The sequence below is a fragment of the Muntiacus reevesi genome, chromosome 1 (assembly GCF_963930625.1).
Source record: "Muntiacus reevesi chromosome 1, mMunRee1.1, whole genome shotgun sequence".
NCBI classification, from domain to species: domain Eukaryota; kingdom Metazoa; phylum Chordata; class Mammalia; order Artiodactyla; family Cervidae; genus Muntiacus; species Muntiacus reevesi.
This window is the reverse complement of record NC_089249.1, coordinates 186162800-186179102: the sequence shown is the minus strand read 5'-3', so window position 1 is coordinate 186179102 and position 16303 is coordinate 186162800. Positions and strand designations below refer to the sequence as shown.

General features: G+C 42.9%; 1 protein-coding gene across 1 annotated transcript; it reads left to right on the top strand.

Annotated features, from left to right (window-relative positions):
- The first annotated feature begins 1093 nt into the window (after nt 1–1093).
- On the top strand, nt 1094–15433 carry LOC136155264 (olfactory receptor 1f45-like). Its single transcript, XM_065917121.1, has 3 exons — nt 1094–1186; nt 4976–5041; nt 14486–15433. Exons 1-3 carry the CDS (start codon nt 1094–1096, stop codon nt 15431–15433), a joined length of 1107 nt encoding a protein of 368 aa, XP_065773193.1.
- Nucleotides 15434–16303: the final 870 nt, after the last annotated feature.

The window sequence follows — 16303 nt, the reverse complement described above, 5'->3', positions numbered from 1 at the left end:
GTATAATTCAGCCCCGTTTTACACGGAAAGGAGATGAAGCTCAGAGTTCAAGTCACTCATCCAAAGTCACCCCCCCACCCCCCGCCACAAGGCAAGGTTGCAAAATGAAGCTGAACTCTTACCTTGATCTCCTGTACTCTGTCCTCAGTCTTACTACTGACTCCTTTCTGTGACCCTACCCATGTTTCCTGACCTCCCTGGGCATGTAGGAGCAGTAAGAAAACATCTTTCTCCTTGGTCTTGGATTCATTTCTTGGTTGATCATCTATTCCTCTGATGTGCTTTCCCTTTCTCAGTTGTGCCAAGAAAAACTCACCAAGATTTCCCCCCACACTCTGAGTCTTCTGCTGTTCCAGTGGGAAAGAGCTTGGTGGAAAGTGTTGGCTGGACCCCTGGTCCAGGTTGGCATCTGCCAGTGCCAAGTTGGCTGCCCTAGTCTCTTCCTGTTCTATGCTTCCAGCCCATCATTTCCTTTGGCCTTAGAGTGACGGTTCTAAGGTGCCTTCAAGCCCCTTCACAATTTGGTCCTGGTCTGACCTCCTAGTCTCCCCTGGACATTTCTCTACATCTTCCCTCATCCTGGTTCCTCCACCTGGAATTCCCTGCCTACACTGTGTGCTCAAGGACTCTTGTTCATCCTTTAAAGTCCAGTTCAGATGACATCTCCTCATTCTCCTGCCTGTCTCATAGGGTCTTATGGCACCATGTATGTCCTTCATTAATTATTTTCTTCAACATATATATTTATTAAATATTTTATGCATGTGCATGCTCAGTTGCTTCAGTCTTGTCTGACTCTTTTGTGACCCCATGGACTGTAGCCTGCCAGGCTCCTCTGTCCATGGGATTTTCCAGACAAGAATACTGGAGTGGGTGCCATGCCCTCCTCCAGGGGATCTTCTTAATGCATTGCAGGCAGACTCTTTACTGCTGAACCACCAAGGAAGCCCATTAAATATTTACTGTTCTAGTTAGTATTTATCATGTTAGATGCTGGGAACACAGGCAACTAGTGAGATGCCCTCTCTGCACCAAGGAGGTCTGTAGGAGTCTAGTAGGACACACAGACACATAACTGGGTGATGGCAACACTATGTTACCGGGAGTTTCAGGGGAAGCTAGGGAGCAGAGAGGCACCTCATCCAGTCAGGAGTGTGGGGGGGGCAAGATTGGCTTCCTGGAAGAGGTGAGATGTGACCTGAGACTGGTTGATTGAGACAGGTGGGAGTGAGGAGTTGGGCATGTAGTGGCACCTGGGTTGAGAGAGAGGCTGGCACTTTCAAGAAACTGAAAATGTCCCTGTCTCATTTTAGCTTCGAGATATAAAAGTGGGAGCAGGTATCAGAACTAGAGGAAACATACCCAACTCTCCACCCTGGAGGAGCCCACCACTTCCCCTAGAATCCAACTGTGAATCCAGCTCGATGCCTGGCAGGTGTTTGAGGGCTCCTGTCACTACATCTTCACAGATGACTCCCCTGGAATTGGGCTAGGACGGTGCTCACCTAAGTCACTGTCAACAGCCACCCAGAACAGGTGAGGGCAGGCAGGATGTTTAGAGTCCTTCTCCAAGACAACGCGTGAGACAATGTGTGATCATGTCCCTGTCCTTGTAGGATCCATCCCAAACCCCATACCCCAGGGGCCCCCAATCTCCAGAATCTAATGCCTGATGATCTGAGACGGAGCTGATGTAATAAAAGTAGAAATAAAGTGCACAGTAAATGCAATGTGTTTATCATCCCCAAACCAGCCGCCTTTCCCGGCCTGTAGAAAAATTGTCTTCCATGAAACTGACCCCTGGTGTCAGAAATGGGGACTGCTACCATTGGCCAGCATATGAAAACGAGCCAAAGGTGCATCTTCCTATACTATAGTTGTATTTATTTCAGCTGCTGTGGCATGAATTCCGTTCCCCCTGCTATTAGCCAAGAAAATACCTGTGTGTGTCCTTGTGCTCAGTCATGTCTGACTCTTTGCGACCCCTTGGACTGTAGCTCACCAGGCTCCTCTGTCCAAGGGATTTCCCAGGCAAAAATACTGGAGGGGGTTACCATGTCCTTCTCCAGGGGATCTTTCCACACCAGAGACTGAACGCACATCTCCTGCATTGGCAGAAGAATTCTTTACTATCGAGACACCTGAGAGGCCCTCAGCTCACTTCAGTCACTCAGTTGTGTCCAACTCTTTGTGACCCCATGGGCTGCAGCATGCCAGGCCTCCCTGTCCATCACCAACTCCCAGAGATTACTCAAACTCATGTCCATTGAGACGGTGATGCCATCCATCCATCTCATCCTCTGTCGTCCCCTTCTCCTCCTGCCTTCAATCTTTCCCAGCATCAGGGTCTTTTCCAATGAGTCAGCTCTTCGCAAGAGGTGGCCAAAGTTTTGGAGTTTCAGCTTCAGCATCAGTCCTTCCAATGAACATTCAGGATTGATTTCCTTTAGGATTTAGGACTGATTGTATCTCCTTGCAGTCCAAGGAACTCTCAAGAGTCTTCTCCAACACCACAGTTCAAAAGCATCAATTCTTCGGCACTCAGCTTTCTTTGTAGTCCAGCTTTCACACCCAAAAATGACTACTGGAAAAACCTTTGCTGGCAAAGTAATGTCTCTGCTTTTTAATATGCTGTCTAAGATGGTCATAGCTTTTCTTCCAAAGAGTGTCTTTTAATTTCATGGCTGCAATCACTAACTGCAGTGATTTTGGAGCCCCCCAAAATAAAGTCTGTCACTGTTTCCACTGTTTCTCCATCTATTTGCCATGAAGTGATGGGACCAGATGCCATGATCTTAGTTTTCTGAATGTTGAACTTTAAGCCAACGTTTTCACTCTCCTCTTTCACTTTCATCAAAGAGGCTCTTTAGTTCTTCTTCACTTTCTGCCATAAGTGTGTTGTCATCTGCATATCTGAAGTTATTGGTGTTTCTCCCGGCAATCTTGATTCCAGCTTGTGCTTCACCCAGCTCAGGGTTTCTCATGATGTAGTCTGCATATAAGTTAAACAAGCAGGGTGACAATATACAGCCTTGACGTACTCCTTTTCCTATTTGGAACCAGTCTGTTGTTCCATGTCTAGTTCTAACTGTTGCTTCCTGACCTGCATACAGGTTTCTCAAGAGACAGGTCAGGTGGTCTGGTATTCCCATCTCTTTCAGAATTTTCCACAGTTTATTGTGATTCACACAGTCAAAAGCTTTGACATAGTCAATAAGGCAGAAATAGATGTTCTTCTGGAACTCTCTTACTTTTTCGATGATCCAGTGGATGTTGGCAATTTGATCTCTAGTTCTTCTGCCTTTCTAAAACCAGCTTGAACATCTGGAAGTTCATGGTTCACGTATTGTTGAAGCCTGGCATAGAGAATTTTGAGCACTACTTCACTAGCGTGTGAGTTGAGTGCAATTGTATGGTAGTTTGAGCATTCTCTGGCATTACCTTTCTTTGGGATTGGAATGAAAACTGACCTTTTCCAGTCCTGTGGCCACTGCTGAGTTTTCAAATTTGCTGGCCTATTGAGTCAGCGCTTTCACAGCATCATCTTTTAGGATTTGAAATAGCTCAACTGGAATTCCATCACCTCCACTTGCTTTGTTCATAGTGATGGACATTCCAGACCCACTTGACTTCACATTCCAGTATGTCTGACTCTAGGTGAGTGATCACACCATCGTGATTATCTGGGTCATGAAGATCTTTTTTGTACAGTTTTTCTGTGTATTCCTGCCACCTCTTCTTAATATCGTCTGCTTCTCTTAGGTCCATACCATTTCTGTCCTTTATTGAGCCCATCTTTGCGTGAAATGTTCCCTTGGTCCTTTAACTCCCAGAGAAAACATTCCTTTCTCCACATTTTCACATAGTGACCAGCAGGTGTCTCCCTCACAGCTCCATACATTGTGCTGTGACTCGGAGTCATGAGTGTGAGACTAGATATGATGCATTTCAGTTATAGGTCTCCAGACTTATAACCGTGCTGGCACACAGTAGAAATATTGTTATTGTGTGCCTCTTGTATACAGTTCAATGGCAGAGCCACTCCTGCTGCCCAGACTCCAAACTCTCAAGCCTGGAGTTAAAGGTCCTGTAATAAAACTCACAGATGCAATGTTTTCATGGCCATAGTGAGTGGACGTGTTCAAATGGACACGACTAATCATTAGATCTACTCTGGCAAGAAAGCGCTGTTATTACCCCCAGTCTGCACATGCAGAGACTGAGGTTCAGAGATATTTATGTTAATTTCTTTGAAGTCAAAAGACATGTCAGTGATGAAGCTGGGGATCAAACTCAGGGCTCTCAATAGGGCATCAATTGGAAGGGACTGATGGCATTACAGAGCAACAGTTTCAAATACATCGGGAGGAGAGAGGCTTGTCCATCCTTGGTGGATGACTGGAAATGTGGTGTAGAGCCTGTGGATGACCTGTGGGAGACCATACAGTAGTGGGGGGGGGGGATAAGCATCTGAGAATGTAAAGGGGAAAGGACTCCTGCCACCATCCATGCCTGCTTTGAAAAATGTAGACCAGAAATGGCATCCAGAAAATGAACACAGAAGCAGATTCATAGGACCACAGGCAACCCAGGCTCCAGGGTTGGTGTTGATCCATCTGTAGACTAGACCTCTGAACTCATCCTAGCTCCATGGTGAGTGTCCTCCATAACCAGTGTGTTACCACCATCAGAACGCCACCATACCTATGAAAGAAATATAGTACTGAGAGGTATATGTACACATCTCAGAGCTACTTCAGGCTTCTGGTCAACCCCACATGTGGGCTTGAGGGTTGAGTGCCCTCTAAAGAGAGAAATGGTGATACGGGTTGTCCTTGCAGATGGCAAGTACCAGAGGAGAGTGATACTTTTGAGACAATTCTTTCCTGTGACTGGGACCAGCTCAAACCCAGTATGATCTTGGGGGCTTTGAGTGCTTCTCCTAGAAGGCACTGACAGTTTTGTCTGGTCCCAGAGAGCAGAGAAGTACTGCCTCAGGAAGATGCTTGAAACTGAGGATCCCCAGATACTCAGGATGCAGGTAGGTGTCCTGCTTGGTCAGCTCTAAGAGTATAATTGTACTTTTAAAAAGACCTATAGAGGTGCTTACCAGGGGCTTGTGAACCACAAAATTGTTGTTGTTCTTTAGTTGCTAAGTTGTGTCTGACTCTTTTGTGATCCCATGGACTGTAGCCTGCCATTCTCCTCTGTTCATGGGATTTCCCAGGCAAGAATACTGGAGTGGGTTACCATTTCCTTCTCCAGGGGATCTTCCTGATCCAGGGATTGAGCCCACATCTCCTGCATCTCCTGCATTGGCAGGTAGATTCTTTACCCCTGAGCCACCTGGGAAGCCCAAACCACCAAATAACATGTTCTCAATGCAGATAGGCAGATATTCTAATTATTTCCATTTTACAAATAAGAAAATTGTTTGAGAGTTTAGGTGGCATAGCTCAGATTATAGTAAATAAACAAGAGATATGAGGCTCAGAATTCTGAGAATTTTATAAAAATTATGAAAGATAATCAAAAGACAGATTGAAGGAACTCAGAGAATCCCAAGCTGGGTAAATTCCAAAAGTAATGTGCACACACACACACACACACACACACACACACACACACATGCATAATCACACATCCACACAGACAAATATATCCTGCTCCAACTGCTGAAGACCAAAGAAAAAGAGAAAAATCATAATGACATCCAGAGAAAAATACATATTAAATGACATGGTGGACTTCCGTGGTGATATAATGGATAGGAATCCACCTGCTGATGCAGGGGACATAGGTTCGTTCCCTGGTCCAGGAAGATTCCACATGCTGCAAAGCAACTAAGCCCATGTGACAGGACTACTAAACCTGCATGTTGCAGCTACTGAAGCTCTTAAGCCTAGAGCCTCGTGCTAAACCACAAGAGAAGCCGACACAATGAGAAGCTAGTGCACTGCAACAAAGGGTAGTCCCCACTCACTGCAACTAGAGAAAGCCCATGCCGCAACAAAGACTCAGAACAGCCAAAAATAAATAAATAACCAATTAAAAAGACTTCCTCTAAAAAAAAATGACATGGTATGAAAGTTCCCTAACAATGGGGTTGATAAACAGAAGCCTCTGCATCCACATTAGCTTGCTTCTCTTCCTTATTGCATCACATTCTCCATTAAAATGTAAAGTTATAAAATATCAATGTGTGGGGAATGATCAGCCACATGCTCTGAGAGAAGAGTCATAAAAATAACTCCGATGCTGAAATTAACACATTTTTTCAAGTGGTGTTGTTTTATTTATTTATTTTTTAATTTTATTTTTTTTATTTATTTTTATTAGTTGGAAGCTAATTACTTTACAATATTGTAGTGGTTTTTGCCATACAGTGACATGAACCAGCCATGGGTTTACATGTGTTCCCCATCCTGAACCCCCCTCCCACCTCCCTCTCCATCCCATTCCTCTGGGTCATCCCAGTGCACCAGCCCTGAGCACTTGTCTCATGCATCCAACCTGGACTGGTGATCTGTTTCACATATGATAATATATATGTTTTGATGTTCTCTCAGATCATCCCACCCTCGCCTTCTCCCATAGAGTCCAAAAGCCTATTCTATGCATCTGTGTCTCTTTTTCTGTCTTGCATATAGAGTTATCGTTACCATCTTTCTAAATTCCATATATATGCATTAGTATACTGTACTGGTGTTTTTCTTTCTGGCTTACTTCACTCTGTATAATGGGCTCCAGTTTCATCCATCTCATTAGAACTGATTCAAATGTATTCTTTCTAATGGCTGAGTAATATTCCATTGTGTATATGTACCACAGCTTTCTTATCCATTTGTCTGCTGATGGGTATCTAGGTTGCTTCCATGTCTGGCAATTATAAACAGTGCTGCGATGAATATTGGGGTACACATGTCTCTTTCAGATCTGGTTTCCTCGGTGTGTATGCCCAGGAGTGGGATTACTGGGTCATATGGCAGTTCTATTTCGTTTTTTCAGGAATCTCCACACTGTTCTCCATATTGGCTGTACTAGTTTGCATTCCCACCAACAGTATAAGAGGGTTCCCTTTTCTCCACACCCTCTCCAGCATTTATTGCTTGTAGATTTTTTTTTTCATTTATTTTTATTAGTTGGAGGCTAATTACTTTACAATATTGTAGTGGTTTTTGCCATACATTGACATGAATCAGCCACGGATTTGCATGTGTTCCCCATCCTGAACCCCCCTCCGACCTCCCTCCCCAGAGAACAGTATTCTTGGAGGAAGGATGATTTCCTTGTCTGAAGCTGTGAGCCCTGGCCTGGCACTCAGCAGGGGATGGATGAATGTTCAGGGGAAGGAAACAACATGAACTAATAATCACTGATTATAGCCTGTGTTAAACCCAGTGGAGAAATCCAGAAATGCACGTGTTCTGCCTGTGAGAAAAGCTTTGCAAAACTGGGAAGCTGTGGTTTAAAGAGACTGGTTATTTGTTATTGCTTCTCCAGTGACCACACAGTGCTCAGCGCATAGTCAGTGCCTCCTTAGCTGACTGGATTGAGATTTCCCTGGTGGCTCAGTTGGTAAAAAATCTGCTTTCAATGCAGGAGGCCTGGGTTCAGTCCCTGAGTCTGGCAGATCCCCTGAGAAGGGAATGGCTATCCACTCCGGTATTCTTGCCTGGAGAATACTATGGACAGAAGAGCCTGGTGTGCTACTGTTCATGGGGTCTCAAAGAGTTGGATACAACTGAGCAACTTACCCGACTGTATGACAGACACATCTGAATTGATGCTCAAGGCAGGCCCAGATGAGCAAGAACATTGAGCTGGGGGCAGGACCTACCATGACTTGCATGGAAACAACCCTCTTTTTTCTTTTTTTTTAACTTCTTTTTAAAAAAATATTATTTTTAATTGGAGGATGTGAATCAACTGTAAGTATACATATATCCTCTATCTCTTGAACTTCTCTCTCACCTCCCCCCATCATCCCATCCCACTAGGTAGTTACAGAGCACCTATCCTCACAAGGATGAGATCCTTGTGTCACACAGCTACTTCCCACTAGCTATCTATTTTACACACACTAATGCATATGTTTAAAAATATGCTGGTCTTTTTTTCCAGCTCAGTTCAGTTCAGTTGCTCAGTCATGTCCGACTCTTTGTGACCCCATGAATCACAGCCCGCCAGGCCTCCCTGCCCATCACCAACTCCAGGAGTTTACCCAAACTCATGTCCCTTGAGTTGATGCTACCCAACCATCTCATCCTCTGTCATCCCCTTCTCCTCCTGCCCTCAACCTTTCCCAACATCAGGGTCTTTTCAAATGAGTCAGCTATTTGCATCAGGTGGCTGAAGTGTTGGAGTTTCAGCTTCAACATCAGTCCTTCCAATGAACACCCAGGACTGATCTCCTTTAGGATGGACTGGTTGGATCTTCTTGCAGTCCAAGTGACTCTCAAGAGTCTTCTCCAACACCACAGTTCAAAAGCATCAATTCTTTGGCGCTCAACTTTCTTTATAGTCCAACTCTCACATCCACACATGACTACTGGATAAACCGTAGTCTTGACTAGATGGACCTTTGTTGGCAAAGTAATGTCTCTGCTTTTTAATATGCTATCTAGGTTGGTCATAACTTTCCTTCCAAGGAGTAAGTGTCTTAATTTCATGACTGCAATCACTATCTACAGTGATTTTGGAGCCCCCCAAAATGAAGTCTGACACTGTTTCCACTGTTTCCCCATCTATTTGCCATGAAGTGATGGGATCAGATGCCATGATCTTAATTTTCTAAATGTTGAGCTTTAAGCCAACTTTTTCACTCTCCTCTTTCACTTTCATCAAGAGGCTCTTTAGTTCTTCTTCACTTTCTGCCATAAGGGTAGTGTCATCTGCATATCTGAGGTAATTGATATTTCTCCCAGCAATCTTGATTCCAGCTTGTGCTTCATCCAGCCTAGCGTTTCTCATGATGTACTCTGCATATAAGTTAAATAAGCAGGGTGACAATATATAGCCTTGACATACTCCTTTTCCTATTTGGAACCAGTATGTTGTTTCATGTCCAGTTCTAACTCAAATGACCATTATATCTACTACTGTGAGCAGGAATCTCTTAGAAGAAATGGAGTAGCCATCATAGTCAACAAAAGAGTCCAAAATGCAGTACTTGGATGCAATCTCAAAGTTGACAGAATGATCTCTGTTCGTTTCCAAGGCAAACCATTCAATATCACAGTAATTCAAGTCTATTCCCTGACCAGAATTGCTGAAGAAGCTGAAGTTGAACAGTTCTATGAAGACCTACAAGACTTTTTAGAACTAACACCCAAAAAAGATGTCCTTTTCTTTATAGGGGGATGAAATGAAAAAGTAGAAAGCCAAGAAACACCTGGAGTAACAGGTAAATTTGGCCTTGGAGTACAGAATGAAGCAAAGTAAAGGCTAATAGCATTCTGCCAAAAGAACGCACTGGTCATAGCAAACACCCTCTTCCAACAACACAAGAGAAAACTCTACACATGGACATCACTAGATGGCCAACACTGAAATCAGCTTGATTATATCCTTTGCAGCTAAAGATGGAGAAGCTCTATACAGTCAGCAAAAACAAGACTGGGAGCTGACTGTGGCTCAGATCATGAACTCCTTATTGCCAAATTCAGACTTAAATGGAAGAAAGTGAGGAAAACCACTAAACCATTCAGGTATGACCTAAAAAAAATCCCTTATGATTATACAGTGGAAGTGACAAATATATTTAAGGGACTAGATCTGATAGAGTGCCTGATGAACTATGGACAGAGGTTTGTGACATTGTACAGGAGACAGGACTCAAGACAATTCCCCAAAAAAAGAAATGGAAAAAAGCAAAATGGCTGTCTGAGGAGGCCTTACAAATATCTGTGAAAGGAAGAGAAGCAAAAAGCAAAGGAGAAAGGGAAAGATATACCCATTTGAATGCAGAGTTCCAAAGAACAGCAAGGAGAGATAAGAAAGCCTTCCTCAGTGATCAATGCAAAGAAATAGAGGAAAACAATAGAATGAAATGAGAAAGACTAGAGATCTCTTCAAGAAAATTAGAGATACCAAGGGAATATTTCATGCAAAGATGAGCTCAATAAAGGACAGAAATGGTATGGAACAGAAGCAGAACATATTAAGATGATGTGGCAAGAATACACAGAAGAACTGAACAAAAAAGGTCTTCATGACCCAGATAATCATGATGGTGAGTTCACTCACCTAGAGCCAGACATCCTGGAATATGAAGTCAAGTGGGCCTTAGGAAGCATCACTATGAACAAAGCAAGTGGAGGTGATGGAATTCCAGTTGAGCTATTTCAAATCCTGAAAGGTGATGCTGTGAAAGTGCTGTACTCAATATGCCAGCAAATTTGGAAAACTCAGCAGTGGCCACAGGACTGGAAAATGTCAGTTTTCATTCCAATCCCAAAAAAAGGCAATCCCAAAGAATGCTCAAACTACCGCACAATTGCACTCATCTCACATGCTAGTAAAGTAATGCTCAAAATTCTCCAAGCCAGGCTTCAGCAATATATGAACTGTGAACTTCCTGATGTTCAAGTTGGTTTTAGAAAAGGCAGAGGAACCAGAGATCAAATTGCCAACAATCATTGGATCATCAAAAAAGCAAGTTCTTTCCAGAAAAAAACATCTATTTCTGCTTTATTTTTCCTGTAGTCATGTACAGATGTGAGAATTGGACCATAAAGAAGGCTGAGTGCTGAAGAATTGATGCTTTTGAACTGTGGTGCTGAAGAAGATTCTTGAGAGTCCTTTGGACGGCAAGGAGAGCAAACCAGTCAGTTTTAAAGGAAATCAACTCTGAATATTCATTGGAAGAACTATTGCTGAAACTGAAGCTCCAATACTTTGACTACCTGATGTGAAGAGCCGACTCATTAGAAAAGACCCTGATGCTGGGGAAAGACTGAAAGAAAAAGGAGAAGGGGATGGCAGAGGATGAGATCGTTAGATAGCATCACTGACTTGATGGACAAGAGTTCGAGCAAACTCCGGTGGATAGTGAAAGACAGGGAAACCTGCTATGCTGCAGTCCATGGGGTGGGTGTAAGGAGTGGGACACGACTGAGTAACTGAACAACAACAATGTTTATGTTTCAATGCTTCTCTCTCAATTCATTGCACTCTCTCCTTTCCTGGCTGTGAGACACAACCCTCTTGACTCATCCTGTTGTTGGTTTTGCCTGGTAGGATGCCCAGCAAGAGAGGACACTTATTTTAAAAATATTTGTTTGCTCTAGGATATGTCAAGAGCTCTTATGATGCAACAAGAAGACCTAAAAATCCAACTTAAAAAGTGGGCAGAGGCTTGAATTAACATTTCTCCACAGGAGGTATATTAATGGCCTAGAAGGGCATGCAGAGATACCTGGCATCATTAGTCACTAGGGAAGTACAAATCAAAATCACAATGACACACCACTTCACATACACCAAGATGGCTATTAAAAAAAAAAAAAAAAAAAAAGAGGAGGGGAGCAGAAAGAGAACAAATGTTGGTGAGGATTAGAGAGATATACTCCTTGTACATAGCTTGTGGGAACGTCAAATTGTTTAGTGATGTGGTTTGGTGGTTCCCCCAAAACTTAAGCTTAGAATTAGTGTATGGCCCAGTAACCACTTCTCGATTATACTTCCAAAGACTGAAATCAGAGACTCAGACAAATACATATACATGCATGTTCACAGCAACACTATTTTTAATAGCCAAAAGGCAACATTTAGAAACAACCCATATAGATGAATGTTCAACAAGTCAAACTCCACCTGTCAATTGGCCTCCCCAAAGGGTTGTAGCAATTTACACTCTCGCTAGCAGTTCGTGAGCATGCTCACTTCCTCATATACTTGCTAACACTGAATGTTGTCCATACTGTGTGTTTCTACAAGTCTTCCAGGCCAAAAGTTATATTTTGTTGTTTTTGTTGTAATTTCTTTTTTTTTTTTTTTCTTTTTCTTTCTTTCTTTTTTTTTTTTTATTTTTCAGTGGGTTTTGTCATACATTGATGTGAATCAGCCATAGAGTTACACGAATTCCCCATCCCGGTGTTGTAATTTCTTAAACCATGACAGAAGCAGAACATCTTTCTTTTTGTACTGAGGTGAAATTCATAAAACATAATTGCTTTTCTCACTGGGCTTTTGTAAAAATCATAGGACATTGCATGCTTAGCACAACTCCAATCACATAAAAAATACTTAGTACATTGTAACTATTTTTAGGAATAACATTTTAAAAACATTTTAAATTCCATTTTAAGTTACTCTTTCATCTTTTTACTGTTATTTTTTTTATTTTTGGCTGTACTGGATCTTTGTTGCTGCATGAGCTTTCTTTAGTTGCAGAGAGCTTCTCATTGTGGTGGCTTCTTTTGTGAGCACGGGCTTCAGTAGTCAGGACACAAGGGCTTAATTGCTCTGTGGCATATGGGATCTTCCTGGGCCAGGGGTAGAACCTGTGTCTCCTGCACTGGCAGGCAGATTTTTTTTACCATTGAGCACCAGGGAATAACATATTTAAGAGCTCCTTCATGGGAAATATTGAGTACCATGCTATCCCTCTGTTAACCAAGAAAGACAGGTTTGAAGAAAGTCAATGCTCTTTGGGATAAAAACTTTTTCCCACAGGGTGCTAGATTCAAAAGTGCCGCTAAGGAAGATAAGCTAATTCTATCCGATCTAACAAGGTTCTTGGGGGATCATGCCCAGAGGACAAAGAGTCAGTTATAAACCTTTTAGTGTGGTTCTGCTGAGTGCTCCCTGAGAAAGCATGCTCTTCCTTCACAGCTGCAAGGCAAAGTTGAGGCTGCAGCAGCCCTAAATTACTGGAAACACAACACCTCGGGGCTGAGAGGTCCTGGAATCCAACAGAGGTACAGCAGTCATTAGGACTTTCCAGGTGTTACTAGTGGTAAGGAACCCACCCGGCTATATAGGAGACATAAGAGATGCAGGTTTGATTCCCAGATTGGGAAGATCCCCTGGAAGAGGGCATGACAATGCACTCGAGTATTCTTGCCTGGAGAATGCCATGGACAGAGGAGCCTGGTGGACTACAATCCATGGGGTTGCAAAGAGTCAGACATTACTGAAGCAACTTAGCAGATAGAATAGCCATTGATTGTCAGTGAATCCAGAAGACAAGCTGCAGCATGGCTGGTTTCAGGGAAGGACTCCCCATCTGAAACTTTCCCTCAGAGGCTGGGAGGATTCTGATCAGTTTCATCTACAAGGATTTAGGGTGCTTGTCATCACAGCCCCATGGTGTTATTGTGATGCAGAAGTTAGGTTTGGAGCCTCAGCTGACTGCTCATGGTGTTGTTGAGGATTAAAGAGAATGATGGGCTTCCCTGGTGGCTTAGACAGTAAAGAATCTGCCTGCAATGCAGGAGACACAGGCTGACCCCTGAATTGGGAAGATTCCCTGGAGAAGAAAATGGCAGCCCACTCCAGTATTCTTGCTTGGAGAATTGTTTGGACAGAGAAGATTGGTGGGCTATAGTCCATGGGATCGTAAAGAGTTGGACATGACTTAGTGATTAATACGATACACGTGATAAGCAGCTAGTTCCAAAGTGGAGTGTGTGGAATAAGTGTCAACTTTCTTGCTCAAGGTTAGTCTATTTGTGCAGGTGCTTTAGAGAGGAGACACTTCAGGTGTGTCTAACCTAAATCAGTAATCTTTAACTGAGAGCAATTTCTACCCCTCGAAAGGATCCTTGCTCTCAACCACTGAAAGATGTTAGCTCTCAGAAAAATACATAAGTTTCAGCATTTTACATGCTAACTAATCACATTTTCACAACAACTCTATGGAGCAGGTACTATTATTATCCTCATTTTACAGATGAGAAAACTAAGGCACAGAGAGGTTAAGTAGCTTGCATAATATCACACAGCTAGTAAATGGTAGAACTGAGCTTTAACCCAGTATGTTTGGCTTCAGAGTTGATCCTGAATCACTTTTTATTACTTATTTTTATTTATAAAGTCAGATCCTTGAAATATTTAGACTATTTATTTTGCTTTTATTTCTTATTTGTCTATCTTTATTGAGGAATAACTGGCAGATAAAAATGTGTTTAATTAAGGTATACAGCTTGATATTTTAATGTACATATACACTGTGGAATAATAGTGACATTCAAGCTAATTAACACATCACTATTTTGATAACGGCACTCTTGAGTTCCCACTAATAAAATAGTTTACATGTTGTGTATGGATTTAAACTCCTAATATGTATTCTTCTCATTTAATCCTTATAGTGATCCTAAGAATTTAGAATTATCAATTCCACATAACAGATGAGGAAACAGAGGCTTGGAGAGGTTAAATGAGAAGCATCTTGAAAGATGAGTATGAAAAAGCAATGAGGTCATCTGTTTTCACTCCAGCAGCCCACCTACTGTTGACGCCCTGTTTCTGGCTTTAGAACTGCCTGGACATGGACAATCAGACTCAAGTCTCTGAGTTCATCCTCCTTGGCCTCTCCCAGCAGCCCCTGCAGAGACAGGTGCTCTTCAGCCTGTCCTTCATTCTGTATTTGAGCGGGTGTCTGGGGAATCTTCTCACCATCCTGGCCATCGTCTTGGACCCTCACCTCCACAGCCCCATGTATTTCTTCCTCAGCAACTTGTCTCTTCTTGACATCTGCTTTATCTCCACCACCATCCCCAAGATGCTGATGAACCATCTGTGTGGACTCACCACCATCTCCTTCTCAGCTTGCCTGGCCCAGATGTATTTCTTCATGTCCTTTGGGGCAGCCGACAGCATGCTTCTCTCGGCCATGGCTTATGACCGCTACCTGGCTGTCTGCAGCCCACTGCACTACGTGACAATCATGAGTATCCTTCGGTGTGCCTTGCTGGTGGTGATACCCTGGATCTCAGCCAACCTCATCTCCATGGTCCACACTGTCCTGATGTCCCACTTGTCCTTCTGCACCAATAGGATCCCACACTTCTTCTGTGACCTCAATGCCTTGATCAAGCTCTCCTGCTCTGACACCCAAGTCAACGAGATGTTGGTGTTGGTCCTTGGAGGCCCAGTGGTCCTCATCTCTTTTGTGTGCATCATTGCCTCTTACACACCCATTGCTGTGGCTGTGTGGAAGGTGCCCTCAGTCCAGGGCAGGTGGAAAGCGTTCTCCACGTGTGGTTCTCACCTTTGTGTTGTCTGTCTCTTCTATGGGACTATCATCGGGGTCTACTTCACCCCTGCATCCACACACACCACTCAGAGGGACATGGCAGCCACAGTGATGTACACCATGGTCACCCCCCTGCTGAACCCCTTCGTCTACAGCCTGAGAAACCAAGATCTGAAGGAGGCCCTCAGGAAACTTTTCATTGGGAACCCCTTTGCTAAGCCTCTATGAAGATGCTTTTTAGACTCAGTTAATTTTGAAAAAAACTAATGTCTCCCAATGTTAGAACTCAGGGTGGTATTCTATTTTTTTTTAAGGTAGAAGAAAATGTTTTATTTTTCATTTAAGTACTTTATTTTTCACACAGAAGTAGAGATATAATGTTGCACACATGAAACTTATACAATGCTATAAACCCAGGTTATCACAATAAACATAAATTTAAAAAGGAAAGGAGACATAAATGTTATTTTAAAAACAGAAAAAACCCACTTCTTTCCTGATTATCTTGGTCAACTTATTTAAACTCATTTTGTCCCTGTTTCTTAAATTTGTGAAATAGGGATGCAGAAAGTACCTAGCTCATACAATTATTGTGAAAATTAATGACTCACACATACTCCTGTTTTTATAATCTTAGAAGACTACCAGGGGAACTGTAAGTACTGACTAAATCTTAATCATTATTTGTTGTTGTTTAGTCACTCAGTCGTGTTCAACTCTTTGCGACCACTTGGACTGCAGCACACCAGGCTTCTCTGTCCCTCACTATCTCCTGGAGCTTGCTCAAACTCATGTCCATTGAGTCGGTGATGCCATTCAACCATCTTGTCCTCTCTCATCCCCTTCACTTACTGCCCTCAATCTTTCCCAGCATCAGGATCTTTTCTAATGAGCCAACTCTTCACATCAGGTGGCCAAAGTACTGGAGCTTCAGCTTCAGCATCATTCCTTCCAATAAATATTAAGGATTGATTTCCTTTAGGATTGACTGGTTTGATCTCCTTTCAGTCCAAGGGACTCTCAAGAGTCTTGTCCAACACCACAGTTCAAAAGCATCAGTTCTTCAGCACTCAGCCTTCTTTACGGTTCAACTCTTAC